This window comes from Bolinopsis microptera, chromosome 3 (assembly GCF_026151205.1).
Source record: "Bolinopsis microptera isolate Bmic1 chromosome 3, MBARI_Bmic_1.0, whole genome shotgun sequence".
NCBI classification, from domain to species: domain Eukaryota; kingdom Metazoa; phylum Ctenophora; class Tentaculata; order Lobata; family Bolinopsidae; genus Bolinopsis; species Bolinopsis microptera.
In genome coordinates this window covers 17,648,140-17,665,317 of record NC_087074.1, presented here as the reverse complement: position 1 = coordinate 17,665,317, position 17,178 = coordinate 17,648,140, and the positions used below count along the sequence as shown (strand labels likewise).

The window sequence follows — 17,178 nt, the reverse complement described above, 5'->3', positions numbered from 1 at the left end:
ATCCAGATGAAATCTGGAACGAGTTTCGTTTTAAGGTTTTAACTACAAACTAAAACATAATAAATATTCAATTCATAGATAGATATAGATGATGGACAACAATGATGTGCCGGCAGAGAAGATAACCAAGTCGACCAAACCATTTCCAAAACTGATTGAAGACGCTGTGATTGCACTGAAAGAAATTGAAAAACAGCTCAATGAACCATTGGTCGGAAGTAAGCTTTAAATTAATTGAATTTGATAATTAATCCAGTTGAATTATCCCAAAACAATTTGTAACAGCTGTGCCACTGATCGATAGACCTTTCTGAATAATTAACTTTTATACTGACTCTTACTGCAAGTCTAACAATATGCGAATATTTTTAAGTTCTTTAATTTTACTTTCATTATTTCGAATTGAATTGAAATACAAGTATGACTATGAGACTAAATAACTATGCGTTGCTATTAAAACTTTTAAAAATTAAGCTAAGTAATGAAATTATATTTCGGCACGTCCTAGACCATGTTGTAATCAGTTTATTCCCACGCTGCAGGTAAAAAGAGATACAAAGGGTCGACAATTCAATCTGTCACTAAATTCATCTTGCAACAAAATGATTTTCCTGACGAATCTCGATCAAAGAGTAAGCGATCTTTTTTATTGACGATTTCGCGGTTTCTGTTTGCCGAGGAAAACCGCCAATCATTTTACAAGTTTTATTGGTTTTAACACATTTGTGAATTTGAAGCTAAAGCTATATTTATATTTTTCAGATTCAATTAAGTTGGCTGCTAAAAAAATGTTAAATAAGAAAACGCTCATCAATACATCTGGAAATGGACTTAATGGTAAAACTTTTAAAGATTTTCTTTCAACAATCTCCTGCTCACATACATAATTTGTTAACCATCTAGAATTAAAATTGTAACTCTAATGTCTTCTTACTATGATAAACCATACCACTATAATACAATTCCTCTCCCTCGTATTCAGGCAGATTCAAGCTGAGTGACGAAATTGTTGCAACTAAGACTAAAAAGCCGACAGCTAAGAAAACTACCAAGAAACCAGCCCTTAAGAAGAAACCCGCTGCCAAACCCGCTGATACAGAAACTGATAGTGAGGCTGAGGTTGAAACCAAAAAGCCAGCAGCTAAGAAAACAACTAAGAAACCAGCTCCCAAGAAGAAAGTAGCTCCTAAACCAGCTGACTCGGTAACAGAAGAATCTGAGAGTGAATCTGAGAGTGACAGTCAGGCTTCTTCTCCGGAGAAAACAAAACCCAAGGCAAAGGGGAGACCTGCCAAAACCAAGATCGTCAGTAAAGTTGTCAAGAAAGCTAAAAAACCAGCGAAGAAAATAGCAGACCTCACCAAACCTCCTCTGAAGAAAACCGCACCAATGCCCGATGCTGAAACAGGACCACCACCAGCCAAACCTAAAGCTACCAAGAAAGTAAAGGCACCAGCAGGACCACCTGTACCCAAACAGAGTGTCTATGATCAGATTTTAAATGACGGGGAATCTGACAAAGAGAACGAGGCTTCGCCAGTGAAGAAGAATTTAAAAAAGACAGCCAAGAAAACAAAGATAGTTCCTCAGAAGAAGACTGTGGATGAGTTTGAATTGGAGGACGAACTTGATGTGCCAGTGCCGGTAAAGACAAAGGGGAAAGGAAAAGCTACCAAGAAACCTGTCTATAAACCCGTTTATACCGAATCTGAGTCGGAATCAGAAAAGGAGTTTTGATTGTAATAACCAATTTTTTTAAGGTCTTGATTGAGTCACTGAATTGCGAATTTACTTTAATCATTTTATGTTTTTTTCCTTCGATTTTTTGGAATTGAAGTGTCTTTTTATCTGATTCTGATATTTTTTTCAGTAGTTTTGTTTTAACCTTTTTTTCGGGAGACTTGTAAGTTATTATGTATAGAATAAAACATTTAATGAATTATCAAATTTAAATCACCAAACTTTTAATTGGGAATTGCTGATTTTAATTCGTAAAAATGTCGATGACTCATATAAAAGTTAAACAATAAACCTGAATGTAATCTAAAATTGATCTATCTTCGGAGTTAACATTTTTCTTGAGATGCTTATTACACTTATAGCTGAGTTCGAAAACTCTGATCTCCCAAAAAGAATGAGACCTCACTCCATGGAACAGATTATACCATACCCGAAAGAACAGATGTGTTGAAATGGCTTTTAGCGAGGTCTCGAGAAATATCGCGGGGCACGGTGGTGCAGTAGTATAATGGCTCGACTGTACTTAGCACATCAAGTAGGCTGCTGTAATGACTACTCACCGGCACTATAATCGATATTTAGACCAGTTCTCACGTAGCCACTGCTCGTAATGGCATATTGGTGGAATTGGCGGGGGCCTTAAACTGGGCAATGGATAGTTTGGGGGCCGTTAAATTCAGGTGCATTATCTGCATGGGTCTTAATTGTCACCTCTAAAAACAAGGCAAAGTAACAGCTGACACTTTTTACTTTGACAGAGGGTCGACGCGATGTGTACTCAGGCAGAACGGCCCCGCTCAATGCAGCCACCTAACAACTCTCTCTCTTTATCTACCTCACTGAATAGCTCTCCCCGCATCAATTATCATGGATCTGTTAATTGCTCTGTGATTCGCCCCTCTCTCTCTCTCTCTCTCCCTCTTGGCAGGGTGATGTACAGCAAGCAAGCAAGCTTGCTTTCGTTACACTATCTTAGTTCTTAGCAGCAGCTTGTGCTCTCTCAGCGTTCTGTATTTACTGGGTATTTACAGGGTCTATAGCTTGATCTTTATATGTTACCAGCTTCACCGGGCAGCTACACCAGCTACCAGCTACACCAGCTACCAGCTACACGGGGAAATCCTGTTTTCCTGCGTCAATATTCTGATTCAGCTGTACCGGCTCATCCTGCGTCAGTTCAGCTGCTGTACCGGCTGATCATGCGTCAGTTCAGCTGTACCGGCTCATCCTGCGTCAGTTCAGCTGTACCGGCTCATCCTGCGTCAGTTCAGCTGAACCGGCTCATCCTGCGTCAGTTCAGCTGTACCGGCTCATCCTCTGTCAATTCAGCTGTACCGGCTCATCCTCTGTCAATTCAGCTGTACCGGCTCATCCTCTGTCAATTCAGCTGTGCCGGCTCATCCTGTATAGTTATACGGACTAAGATCCATACTGATCTAGGATCGACCGGTTAAGCTGAACATGCTGCAGAGTGCAGCCTGCACTCGGGTGCCCTGAATAGTAAATAAGGTGCGTGGTGTCGCTGCCAAGGTTTCAAAATATCCCTTTGACATTTGCCAATACCGAAAGCATGAATACAGGATTTAACATGTTTAACTTTCACATTCGCTAAGTCCTGTTATTATTCATGATTGGTGTCTATCATTCACTGTAACTTGAAGGCAAATGTGAGAGCCTTGAACTCTATCGGCATTGTGTCTAAGATGATTTATTGGCTTGATGCCCTTGATAGCGATTATATGACTTGTATATATGTAGCAAGAATTGGGTCATGCCCCGTGGTCTGTCCCTGCATCAATATAGAGTTCTGGCCTTGTGATGACAATTGCTAGTTGGGTTATCCGTTATAAAAATTCCGCACACGTGATCTTACAGCCGCCTGTGCACGTGAAATTATCAGAGAATGCACGTGCAATCATCAGAGGATGCCCCTTACTTCCTCTACACTGTAAACACTTCCGGCTATCTCACGCCTTATTTACGTGCCCTACATGTAGCAGTGTTTGTTTAAGGCAGGGTAAAACTAAACTTGTGCCTTATGGCACTACCTGAGTACTGCTCTCCTCGCCATTGTTTATCTTAACAGCTACTTGCTAACTTGGTGATAAATTGGTGAAGTGCTAACAGGTAATTAATCATATTCAGCATCTCGACATCACTTTTATTACTGATTATCGCTACATAACAGTTCTAAAATGGTCGCCAAATTTAAATTGTGGCGACTAATTTGTAATTGTTCCTTTTTTGTGGTCAGACGACCTTTTTTGTTCACCATGCAGTCATTGATTACTGATTAGGGCTCGTTCTTTGCACTGATCTAAGTCTAGACTTAAATAATATGTAACTGTCCCCCGATTATAACAGTAACACTTAGGTAGGTACACTTACAGTAGTTGAGTAATGAGTATCCATAACCTGCTTCATGTCTACTCCGATGACCCGGGGCTTTTGTCCTCAGCTCGATGGTCACCATGGTGATGGTGCATGCTCCTCACAAGGGTCTATCCTCCAGGTATAGTCCATGTTCAGCACAATGGTTTCCTCCCAGCTGTTCTAGCGTCTAGAATTACCAGATGTTTATACAGAGTCTGACTAGTGCGTGTCCTCATTCTTAGCTTTTAAAGCATGGTTCCCCGCTCTTAATGAATACTGGGCGCTAATTTAACAAGTGCTCTGGCTATGCTGAATAAGCAGCCGGCAGAGGAGCCTCATTGTCTAGGAGTGCAGTGCCTGGTGTGTCCAAACAATCAGGTCTTTGTAATCTCGCCGCGCGAGGTGGTTATTTAGAATTATAGAGGACAATGGGGGTAATTATCTTCATAATTTAACATATTGGCCTCCTCATTTTATTAAATGGCGTTTTAGCTCCGGTTTGTCAGTCTGATATGGAGGGCACTTTGTAACTTTGCTGTGTCGCAGCTTGTATCAATATCATGGATGAGTGTGACGTTCAATGCCAACATTTCTATGAAAGTGATTATTTTTACGATCTATTTTAGTTTTAATTATATGATGGTTATATCGCAGAAATGATCGTGAAACCAAAACATATCTTAATGTTTTAGCTTTGGTGCGGGGTGCCTTTGGCTTTAGTTTTACCCGATTAGAAAGTGTCACCGCATTTATGGAACTGGAGTCCAAATTGGACCCTAATCATGACAATCACCACCAACTTTTTACTTGAAACTTTCCAGAAATTAGGCTTATTTCATAATTATTCTGTCAAAATCCCATTTGTTCGGCACAATGGTTCCTAATTTCAGTCGAATGAGAGCTAATTATAGGTCTCCGGCAGCTGGCCTAATCATTTTAATATTATTAGTTACAGGATAGTCTGTGAGGGCCACATCATCATGCTATAATACGAATTATTAAAATATTTCTTAGTAAAACCTAGTAAACTAAGGTTGCATGGAGCTGTCTCATTAGCCAAAAACCAATTTGCTCTTGACAGTTTAATTCGACTAGAAGAGGTTAATCTGGCAGCTGGGCCGACCACGTGGTCGAATCAACTCGCCAGACCTATCCCAAATTATCTTATTTAATTTATTTGGAATGTTATTACTGCATTTTGTTTTAAATTGCTTAATCGTTAATAGCGTTGCACCCTTCAGGTCTTAATGGCACATTATTGGGGGACCATCTTGTACTATTGGACTCCTCCAGTCCTCCAGGGCCAGTTTAGCCTGTACAATAATTGTAAACGTGTTGTTGAATGTGTCCCGATGTGTGGGAATACACGTCACTTTGACAAATTCGTCTGATTGCGTGGGAGTTAAACCAAAGTTGAACTACCAAGTTGAGGTACTGGTTTTAAGTTTCCTGAACTGAAAACCCTGCGGGCACGGCTGGACCCAATTATGGAACCCAATTAGGATCCCTAGCAAGATTCGCGTGGGATTAGTATTTCATTAGAATCCACTCCAAGGTGTGAAAAGAAATCAGATCTGGCCCTGCTAGACCCTCTGGCCCACTCTTATTCCTCAAGAGTCACAGTACTGGCTCAACTGTTGTTTATATTTCTTTGTTGACCATTCTCGCACGTACTATTGTTTCTTGGCCATTACCAACTCAGGTAAACCAATTTGCTTTAACAGAATAAACGGTTAACCAAAATTGGTAACATTTGGGATCCCAATTTATCTAAAAGGCGCCAGGTGGTAATGAAAATTTCATTGAATCATATAAATGGACAAAGTGACAATGGAAATGCTACCAGTACCACTCGCAAAGCATTTGTAAGTCATGCATAACTCATGCTGATCTCGTACCACTGAAGTTTGAGCTCAAAGTGGCACCACCGAATATAGGAGTCCTGAATGGCATTACATTAACATAATGGGCCGCATTGGTGCAGGGGACGAGGCTGCCAGTCAGATCGGGTAGCCTCACCTCGCCCTTCCGCCACTTATCCCAATTAGCGTTTTTAATTGATCAATTACGGCTGAGCTCCACCATTCCGCCACACTAGCTTTGGTCCGTGACGTGAAATAATCGTCCAAATGTTAACAATTTCGTGCTGTTAGTGTTACAGCACACGGATTAAATCTATTGAACAATGGCAGAACATGATGGCCATAAATGAATTTACTGGCATCTAGTTCAACCAATATTCGGCAGATTTGAACACTTGACGTTTAGTTAAATTTAGTGTGCCCGATTTCATCATCGATGATCGAATTCAATGATTCTTGCGACTTGCTCGTTCCGTAGGCTACTTTCCTACTTGCAATTCATGTTTGTATAAATTTGGCCGATATCCTGAGCATGCCATCTTCAGCAAGTTCTGTTTCGTTAGATTTGGTTCCCAATATAACATTTGTGGTAAAATACCTGCTAAGTGCTAATACTGATCCAATAATTTCTGGAGAGGGTGATAAATCTTGGTCAACGAGTGTTAAATATTTCATTATTCATTAATCATTATGCATTTACCGAATCTCTTTGAATTCTGTAATACGAGATCTTTTATCTGTGGTTGTTAATTACATTACGGTTACCAGGGGGACATTCTGGAGCTTCTAGACGCTTTGGATAGCAGTTTGTAGTTCAGTTGGTCAAAAACTGAGCATTTGCGAGGCATGTCGTCTCGGCTTTAGCAGTGAAGGCATACAATTGAGCAGTAAATCACAGTTTAGGTAAATGGTTTAAGGTTTCTTACTTCATGCTTTGTCTGTATTTATACCAAACAGAACTGATCTGTCAATCTGTGTCTTTGAAACTGAATCCACCAACGTTATAACGTTAACAATTCTTTTAGCTTTAAGACAAAAGGTAGAATAATAAAGGAGTGGTTAGCTCTGCTTACTAACAAACTCTACTGTCCAGCATCACCTGATGATAAACTGCTCTTTCGTTGATAGATATTGTGCTGCTTATATTGCTTGGGACATTATTAATAGAGATTGTTTCTACGCTTTGCTATTTTGAGCCACTCTTCATGCCACCGCACATTTTAGTGTACAAATTCAAGGGCCACTCTCATAACTTCAAGAGTACAGTTTTTTTAATTGTCCTCTTCAAATTGTTTCCATTTGCTTCTTTCTAGATCCATACACGGAACCACATTTTGACTGATTTTGTGGCACATAACCATTCTTTATAGTAAATGTATTACCTCAACACTTACTGCCTCAACAATTGTTCCACTTTTCAAAAAATTTGAATAGATCACCCTGCACACCTGATTTCAAACAAGTTTTGGGCACAAGTTTTATTAACCTGCACAGCACAGTGCACCACCCTCTTAAATACGTTTATCTCACGTGAATCAGCTGCCACGCGATTGTGCAACAGTTCCTAACCTCAAGTAACCACCATGATAAACCTACTAAATAGTTCGAGACAATGGGGCTGGAAGATGTGATCTTATCCTGGCCCTCTTAACTTGTGCACTGTGCAGCTTTTGTACCACTCCTGCTAATTCTCTCCCTGAAACTAGCCCGGAACAATCCTGAATCAGGTGTCACGACCTCTGTCACCAGCTCAACAGTCTACCACCACCTACCTGGACCCCTTTATTAAATTCAACGAGATTCACATTAATTTAGCCTTGCCATGTTAAACGCGTTTAAATTAATTGACAGGAAGGCGCCGAAGTGAACCATTAGAGTTGCTACCTAGCTAGAGGGGTGTGTACTGTGTAGAGGATGTATTTCACACGGGGCTGTTAGGTGGTGTGGTGGTGCTAGGTTTTCTATGTGTTCACTGTCAGTTACTTAGACTTGTCACCGGATCAGCGTGGAGATGAGGGTGGTGTTTTGTGGTTGTTAACTGTGGCCCTTTTTTGGGAATTATTGGTTTCTTTGGTAACTTTTGGCCTAGCATTTTTATTGAGATATAAGAGTTGTCAGAAATAATGGAGTACAGCATAGGATTATATACCGACTATGACGAGACCTAAGCAGTCGTAAACCTTTCCAACCATGCCCCATTTTATCGTTTTTAAATATAATACCCACGATTTGTAATCGATTTTTTTGTTAGCCAATCCTCGATCTTAAATATTTCTCTAGCCCAGCAGGTCATTCGCTGAATCCAAAAAAGATTTATTTGTTTTGTTGCCTAATGTACCGTTTTCTTCCAAAGTGTTCTTAATCAGATAATGACGAGCACTGTGATTCAGAAATAGAAATATAAACCCCCATTTCAGGTTTCCCAATACCGAAAAAAGCTATAGATTTCCAGATTGTTACTCTAACACCACAATTCCCCGAGCCATTATCTGGGCCCATGTGGAGCCGATTTCCAAGTAATTTTCCGCCTAGAATCTATTGCGTGGTTGCTATGGATACTTATATAGTATAGAGCAGGTCAGTAACTATCGCGGCTCGATTGAAGCTAAGAAGTTGCCCTGCTGGAGTCGAACTACTGTGCACGTGTGGGTCATTTCAATTATCGCTATCACCTTGACAATAGAGGGATTCCACCGGCTACACCTGTAAATACCAATTATACCACCTTCATCCTTTGTGGATCTGTTCTAAAGTGTGATTGCCTGTAAATAACGGCTTTCTGACCTTTTGCTTGGCTCTTTAAGTCTTTAACCATAGAAAGTTTGATTCAAAAATGGTGGAGAATTATCAAGACACGTGAAATTTTGATTGACTTTCGAACAATTTGATACTATCTCTGGCGAGCCACCCAGACTCCATTTACAATAAACGCCACACACTTTGCTGCCTATAAGGCATGTGCCAGCCATTTTGCTGCCACGTGCCAGGTAGAGTACAGGCCGACTGTTTTATGATCCCCGAATTCATGTCAATCTAAAGAGGGCGCTGGTCGGTAAATTAGTGGATAACTTGCTCTGTAAGAATGTATCTGCCTCATTGTCCAGTGCTTAGTTCTTACCAACAATGTTGAAGTGTTGTTCAGTGCTTTGTCGTGTCAAGAGCTACCCTGTTGCAACATTTTACTAATTAGGCCGATGATTTGGCGTTACTTTTCCTTTTCTGATTTCCTTTCGTTAAGCTTACATTTCCATCGGTTTCATTTTAGTTAATTTGCTCGGTTATGTTTAGACCAATCTTTGCAAACCACATTTTGTATAATAATATTATTAAAACTTAACCCAAAGTCAGAATTCAGATTGGCTTTGCCTTGAATGTAGTACACCACTATAAAGAAAATAATCTTTAGTTCAGGATGAAGGAAAGCAAGCCCCTAGTAGTAAGATACTGTCCCTACAAGCCCCTGCCCTATCACAGGTAAGTTTTGGGATCATTTTATCATTTTCTGTTGAGTGTTGACCAATCAAAAGAATGCGATTAAGTGGTTTGTAGTTCAAATATGAGAGTTACTGAGTTAGCACTAGTCGTGACGTCACAAGTTTGATAATGGAATATCATTTTGTGGCCGCTTGATGAAATAAGATGCTGACCTTAAAACCTAATTTTCAGATCAGTACAACAGAAGGCGTTACACAAACCTGTACGTAAACTATTGAAAACCCCGAACCCCTGCCCCGGACCAACGTCCATTACGGAGAAGAAGACAGAACAGTCAAGTTACACTTCAGACCTGGTGACACAGACGTTACAAGCTATCAGTTCCCTTTATCCCGCTGACCAAAACACCAGGTAAAATCCGAATATAACTTAAAAAGTAAAATAACTTTCTCGAATTGGCAGAATCAGTTTGCCACTGATGATCAGCCATCAATCATGAATTATCGTTTTTAGTTAAACTAACCCCAGTTTATTTCAGAGTGCATTGGGACCTCCCCTCCTCTAAACAACCTCCAGTATCCTCCTCTCATCCTCTTCACAACGTTACCTTGGTAACAACACCAGCCGACTCTCCTGACGATCTGTCAGATGTTTTGGAGGAGGTTCTTGACCTCTGGGCGGCGCTAAACAAATCTAACCCTGACCTTGGTGCCCCGCCTAGTTGCCATGGCATTCTGAATGAGGAATGAAGAAGAGAACGGCATTGAAGAACTGAAAGCTTCCTTGAACTCTTGGAGTTGATGAGTTATCGAGGGATATGAGATTCTCAGTTTGAAGAATGGAGATTGATAAGACGATGAGACACGGTTTTTTTCAGTGTGAGAATATTTGACAGAAGTACAGCTGAGAAAACTACACGATCTAACAGAAACAGCTTATAAACACTGGCAACAGCGTATAAACACGATGCAAATAAGTTATAAACACGAGCTTCGCCCTTTAACTCTAGTCATTGGAAACAGATTGAATTCATTGACGTACTGAGACTATAATTATGTTATTGATTGCTAATTGCTATTAAGTTAAAGCTTAATAACCGATATTCGGCTTCATTGAAATAAGAAATATTTGATCATTAATTGTATTAATTGAAATGTTTGTTCGATGATTAAATTTAATGATTCAATCCGAGTGTATAATTGCTAAAGACATAATATTAATAAGATAACATTTTAAATCGATTGAACAAAAGAACAAATATCCCATGGGGTATAAAATAAGGAATATGAAAAATGTTACCAACAGTAAAGTCATGACGTTCGACCACGTGTTGAGACGTCGCACCACGTGTTGAGACGTCGCACCACGTGTTGAGACGTCGCACCACGTGTTGAGACGTCGCACCACGTGTTGAGACGTCGCACCACGTGTTGAGACGTCGCACCACGTGTTGAGACGTCGCACCACGTGTTGAGACGTCGCACCACGTGTTGAGACGTCGCACCACGTGTTGAGACGTCGCATCACGTGTTGAGACGTCGCACCACGTGTTGAAAATTCGCACCACGTGTTGAGACGTCGCACCACGTGTTAAGTTATTCTGACAGGTCGTACTTTCATGGGAGAGAGTTACACAAGGAGAGGTTGGGTGGGTTTTGGGTCCGATAAGAGGAGAGAGCGCTCGTGTACCAAGATAGGTTGTGAAGGAGACCCTTCAATTGTTGTAATGTTTCTTGTTTCTCACATTCACCCTCACTGTTGATATTCAGATGCACCTGCAGGGTTTAGGGTTTAACATTTTGTCATAAAAAGTGATTACGCAATATATAAACGACTCCTAAGTTTATTTTGTTCTGGTTGATAGAACTGGGGAACAATGTCTCAGATTGCATTTACCTGTGGTAGAGCGAGAATGGAGCCGATAGTGAGACAGGAAATGTCTCCTAGGAAGGCTCTAGCCTGTGCTCCAGCCCTCTTTCCCGCACTAATACCAGGAGAGTAGCACACAACCGCACAGGGTTTACCAAGGTAGACAGAGCGAGGTAGAGACTCAAACAGAGTCCTGACTGTGTTGGGGAGCGACAAGTTGTACTCTCCGGTCACTAGGATTAGTCCTTGTGATTCGTCTATCAGCTTCTGTGGTATATACAATTTAAGTTCAGGTTCCATTTTCCCCGTCGCTACATTTTAGATTTATATGTTTGAGTTAAGGTCTAAGGTATACAAATATAAAGCTGTTAAGGTTGGGAAGGGTATTAAATTAGCGTAACCAACCTGCTAAAACAGAAGGGAACTAACCATTGCCTCGATGAGACGTTTCTCCCTGGTTTTTGGAGATGGCAGAGTGATAGAGTAAGCAGTGGGGTTGGTGTTACGAATATCTGCCCATACTTCCTGATACTCCTCATCCCATTCCTCTAGTCCTAACGGCATGCAATCTGAAAAGTTGAATTGTTATCGTGGCTGAACGGAATCACTGAAATTATCAATGGAACCACAACAAGTGTTTTGATGTCGAACCAGATGTAATTACACTGTTTACCAGATCACCTCACAAAATAAAGTCAAAGCAAATTATAAGATTGTAGACTGACCGACTTGAACAGTGTGGTAGTCCCAGTTGAGTTCCACTTCACTACTGATGAAGCGTGCCACCCTCGCTCCCAGACTGTTTTCCCTAATAAAACTGCGGGTGTGGTTGGGCATCCACAAAAACGAGTTTATTTTGATTATCTTTAAATTACTGTCACGTGTCAATATGATTATAGTCAAGCTTTGGCAGGTAATGAAAAACCCGTAAAAGTTAATGACACCGTGAAAATGCAGAAATTTGAATATTTATAATACGATTATAATTAAAAGACTTACCCCTTGATGATGGCCCAGCAAGGTTTCCCCTTATCCACACCACGTGACTGAGAGTTCAGGTGTTCAGAGTCGTACTCATCCCCATTATTCCTCTTTACCACGCAGGACGTAGAGTCCACACTTTTTAGTGGGAATATCTCGATTGCACGCGGAGGAACGTGAGTCACCACCTGGAGACAAAGAAAGTTCTCTCAAACAGTTGCAAGTTGGCATTTTCGTTTTTTAAATCTATTATTTTAAAAAAAACATTTTATGACGTTTGCGGGTTTGCCTGGTATTGATGGTAAATTTATAATGATAGTGTATTTTAATTGGGATTGAATTTGATCCGGGTAAGCCGTAATTCAAACAAAAACTAAATTAGATCCTTGTAAAAATATTTGTGGCATGTTGCTAAATTAATTTTAAAAGGCATCAATGAAGTAAAAAGTTCGACACAACGGTTTTGCCATTTTACATTGCAAAATTAAATATGAATATGATGATGAATCAAATCACTGATGACTCATCAGGGTTTAATTATAATCATCACCATATTTTATGTCACCAGCAATGTCTCGTTTTTACTTTTTAGCTACGATCGGTTTTTAACAAACTTACAATTGATATAAGTTGCTTTTTATTCCAGTTTATACTTTCAAATGGCATGGTACATATATCTAAAAATTGAAGATCGAGATGAAGTTTTAAACAAAACATGAACCAAATCATATGAGTAATTATATGTACACTATCGGCGATCACCATAAAATTAAAACAAATAAAAACAAGCTTGCCAATCGTCACGTAATTTTGCGTCAGTTATTTAATCTATTTATAGCTTTATAGATCAAGGCATATGGAAAAAGCACCTGATTTTGCTGAGACATGGGGTGAACGGAAGCGTTGCGTTTAAGAAAGGAGGGAGATCTAGAGGTCGACAAATCCATTAGACAGACAACTTCACAGCTTTTCTTCCATCGTATATAGCTGCTCTAAAGATCAAAGATATTAGGGTTTGCAGAAGCAATTATCAAATATACCTTGAAATGCATTTAAAGTTTTAACGTTGATCATGATGATGATGCATCATGCCATCATATCAGCGACTGTGGATTGACGCACTCAATTTACATTACTTTGTCGTGTCACAGTATGTTTCGTCATGTCTGCGTGCATGTTAAATCCAAAGTACTTTGTCAAAAGCAAAAAGGAAGTCATGCCTATAAGTCAATAAGATACGAGAAACAAATTCTAAATGTATATGGATATATGAAGAAGTAATCCTATTTGATTTAGTTTCAGGTACGTTCTCTAATAATAATATAAAAATAAAACTAAAAGTGATTAATCGTGAAAGTGCTTTTAGTTTAAGTTTTGATATAATGGATACAAATGTATTAGCAAAATGTATAACGCGAATGTGAGATCACTCAAGTGTCACTCACTGCATGTACTACTACTTATACTATTACTAATACTAGCTAAAATGCCAGATCTACCAAGTTCTCGACAATCAAGCTGTCACTCATATCGTGCCGGTTCCATCATCCAGTCTAGTTCAGTTCTTTTATGGTTCAGATTAGGGGGGGGGGGGGGGGTTCACCCTGATTTTTTTGTGAAACTTGGTTTCGAGATAGCAGTTGACCAACAAACTAGGACCAGTGACCGAACTTTTGAGGGGGTCCCAGACCCCAACCGCCAAACGGTGCCCGCGGGGCAGCCACGCCCATATTTGGTCCAAATTAGGCCCAATTTAGCTAAATACCCTGAACATGCCCAAAAACCCGAATTGAGGTGCTTTACTTGTAGCTAGTGGTGCCTTGAACTCGTATATGAATTTTCATCAAGATTGGACAAAAAATGACTGAGTTATGAGCCAAAAACTATATGACCATATTTGGGCATACGCACCAAATTTGATCGATTTTGACCCATAAATTGGTCAAATATCAATATTTTTCAATGAAACTCACTTTATATGGAAGGTAAGGCTATACTACACATTCTCTATGATTATCAGCTCAGTATCTAACTAACTGTGGATTCTGTGTTCAAATAACTGCAAAAAATGAACAAAATCGCCCATATCTCAGTTTGCAATATTTGCAAAACTGATTTCGCTCAAATTTTTTAAAGGCCTAACTCAAAATTCCAATACAAAACTTAAAGTCGAAATGCGATTCTACGTTAATTCTGAAAATTTCATGTAAAAATATTGAAACCCTATTGAGTTCTATTCAAATATGGGCGTGGCTGCCCAGAAAACCTTACCGCCTGCTGGGCTTGCTAGAGGTGATAGATTTTCAACAGCACGTTTGTCGTCGCGCGTCACGTCAAGTTTACTTTTCGCACGCTGCATTTAGCTTAGTAGTCATGACAATGGACAACGACATTTCTTTGCAAAGTTTAAAAGCTGTGATCTTTTATTTAGCCCAAAATCAAACTTTTCGGTTTAATTCAGAATCTACGTTGTCCCAAATTTGGCTCCTGGGGAGCCAACTGTAAATTCACGAGACGGAAATTTTGTTGAAAACCGGAAGGTTCTATTTATTTTACTTTTGGAGATATACCCCAGCTGGTAGGGTTTGCTGTGTGCCCCGCGGGCACCGTTTGGCGGTTGGGGTCTGGGACCCCCTCAAAAGTTCGGTCACCGGTCTTAGTTTGTTGATCAACTACTATCTCGAAACCAAGTTTCACAAAAAAAATCAGGGTGAACCCCCCCGGCCCCCCCCCCCCCTTATATAAGACATTTCATGTGCATGACATGATTATAGTACGGAAAAAAAGTATTGAGACTCATTAAGGGGGGGGGGTTCACCCTGATTTTTTTGTGAAACTTGGTTTCGAGATAGCAGTTGACCAACAAACTAGGACCAGTGACCAAACTTTTGAGGGGGTCCCGGACCCCAACCGCCAAACGGTGCCCGCGGGGCAGCCACGCCCATATTTGGTCCAAATCAGGCCCAATTTAGCCAAATACCCTGAACATGCCCAAAACCCAGATTTTAGGTGCTCTACTTGTAGCTAGTGGTCCCCTGAACTCGTATATGAAGTTTCATCAAGATTGGACAAAAAATGACTGAGTTATGAGCTAAAAACTATATGCCCATATTTGGGCATACTCACTAAATTTGATCGATCGATTTTGGCCCATAAATTAGTCAAATATCAATATTTTTGAATGAAACTTACTTTATATGGAAGGTAAGCCTATACTACACATTCTCTATGATTATCAGCTCAGTATCTAACTAACTGTGGATTCTGTGTTCAAATAACTGCAAAAAATGAACAAAATCGCCCATATCTCAGTTTGCAATATTTGCAAAACTGATTTCGCTCAAATTTTTTAAAGGCCTAACTCAAAATTCCAATACAAAACTTTAAGTCGAAATTCCAATACAAAACTTAAAGTCGAAATGCGATTCTACGTTAATTCTGAAAATTTCATGTAAAAATATTGAAACCCTATTGAGTTCTATTCAAATATGGGCGTGGCTGCCCAGAAAACCTTACCGCCTGCTGGGCTTGCTAGAGGTGATAGATTTTCAACAGCACGTTTGTCGTCGCGCGTCACGTCAAGTTTACTTTTCGCACGCTGCATTTAGCTTAGTAGTCATGACAATGGACAACGACATTTCTTTGCAAAGTTTAAAAGCTGTGATCTTTTATTTAGCCCAAAATCAAACTTTTCGGTTTAATTCAGAATCTACGTTGTCCCAAATTTGGCTCCTGGGGAGCCAACTGTAAATTCACGAGACGGAAATTTTGTTGAAAACCGGAAGGTTCTATTTATTTTACTTTTGGAGATATACCCCAGCTGGTAGGGTTTGCTGTGTGCCCCGCGGGCACCGTTTGGCGGTTGGGGTCTGGGACCCCCTCAAAAGTTCGGTCACCGGTCTTAGTTTGTTGATCAACTACTATCTCGAAACCAAGTTTCACAAAAAAAATCAGGGTGAACCCCCCCGGCCCCCCCCCCCCCCCCCCCCCCCCCCCCCTTATATAAGACATTTCATGTGCATGACATGATTATAGTACGGAAAAAAAGTATTGAGACTCATTAAGGGGGGGTTCACCCTGATTTTTTTGTGAAACTTGGTTTCGAGATAGCAGTTGACCAACAAACTAGGACCAGTGACCAAACTTTTGAGGGGGTCCCGGACCCCAACCGCCAAACGGTGCCCGCGGGGCAGCCACGCCCATATTTGGTCCAAATCAGGCCCAATTTAGCCAAATACCCTGAACATGCCCAAAACCCAGATTTTAGTCTGCTCTACTTGTAGCTAGTGGTCCCCTGAACTCGTATATGAAGTTTCATCAAGATTGGACAAAAAATGACTGAGTTATGAGCTAAAAACTATATGCCCATATTTGGGCATACCCACTAAATTTGATCGATTTTGGCCCATAAATTGGTCAAATATCAATATTTTTGAATGAAACTAACTTTATATGAAAGGTAAGCCTAAACTACACAGTCTCTATGATTATCAGCTCAATATCTACCTAACTGTGGATTCTGTGTTCAAATAATCGCAAAAAATGAACAAAATCGCCCATATCTCAGTTCGCGATATTTGCAAAACTGACTTCGCTCAAAACAATAGAACTCAATAGGGTTTCAATATTTTTTCATGAAATTTTCAGAATCAACGTAGAATTGTCTCATGACCTTAAGTTTTGGGACAGAATTTGGCGGCCAAATTCTAAAATTTGCCGGGCATTTTTCAGAATTTGGCCGCCAAATTTTTTAAAAGGCCTAACTCAAAATTCTGTCCCAAAACTTAAGGTCATGAGACAATTCTACGTTGATTCTGAAAATTTCATGAAAAAATATTGAAACCTTATTGAGTTCTATTGTTTTGAGCGAAGTCAGTTTTGCAAATACAAAATATCGCGAACTGAGATATGGGCGATT

General features: G+C 40.1%; 2 protein-coding genes across 2 annotated transcripts; both read left to right on the top strand.

Moving 5' to 3' along the window:
• The first annotated feature begins 76 nt into the window (after nucleotides 1-76).
• Nucleotides 77-2,068, top strand: LOC134812447 (nucleolar protein dao-5-like). The gene is made up of 4 exons (XM_063819871.1): nucleotides 77-218; nucleotides 543-632; nucleotides 763-837; nucleotides 983-2,068. The coding sequence occupies exons 1-4, from the start codon at nucleotides 89-91 to the stop codon at nucleotides 1,735-1,737; spliced, it is 1,050 nt and encodes a 349-aa protein (XP_063675941.1). The 5' UTR covers nucleotides 77-88; the 3' UTR covers nucleotides 1,738-2,068.
• A 4,755-nt stretch (nucleotides 2,069-6,823) lies between these two features.
• Nucleotides 6,824-10,594, top strand: LOC134813090 (uncharacterized). The gene is made up of 4 exons (XM_063820769.1): nucleotides 6,824-6,878; nucleotides 9,382-9,449; nucleotides 9,642-9,821; nucleotides 9,949-10,594. Exons 2-4 carry the CDS (start codon nucleotides 9,388-9,390, stop codon nucleotides 10,157-10,159), a joined length of 453 nt encoding a protein of 150 aa, XP_063676839.1. The 5' UTR covers nucleotides 6,824-6,878; nucleotides 9,382-9,387; the 3' UTR covers nucleotides 10,160-10,594.
• Nucleotides 10,595-17,178: the final 6,584 nt, after the last annotated feature.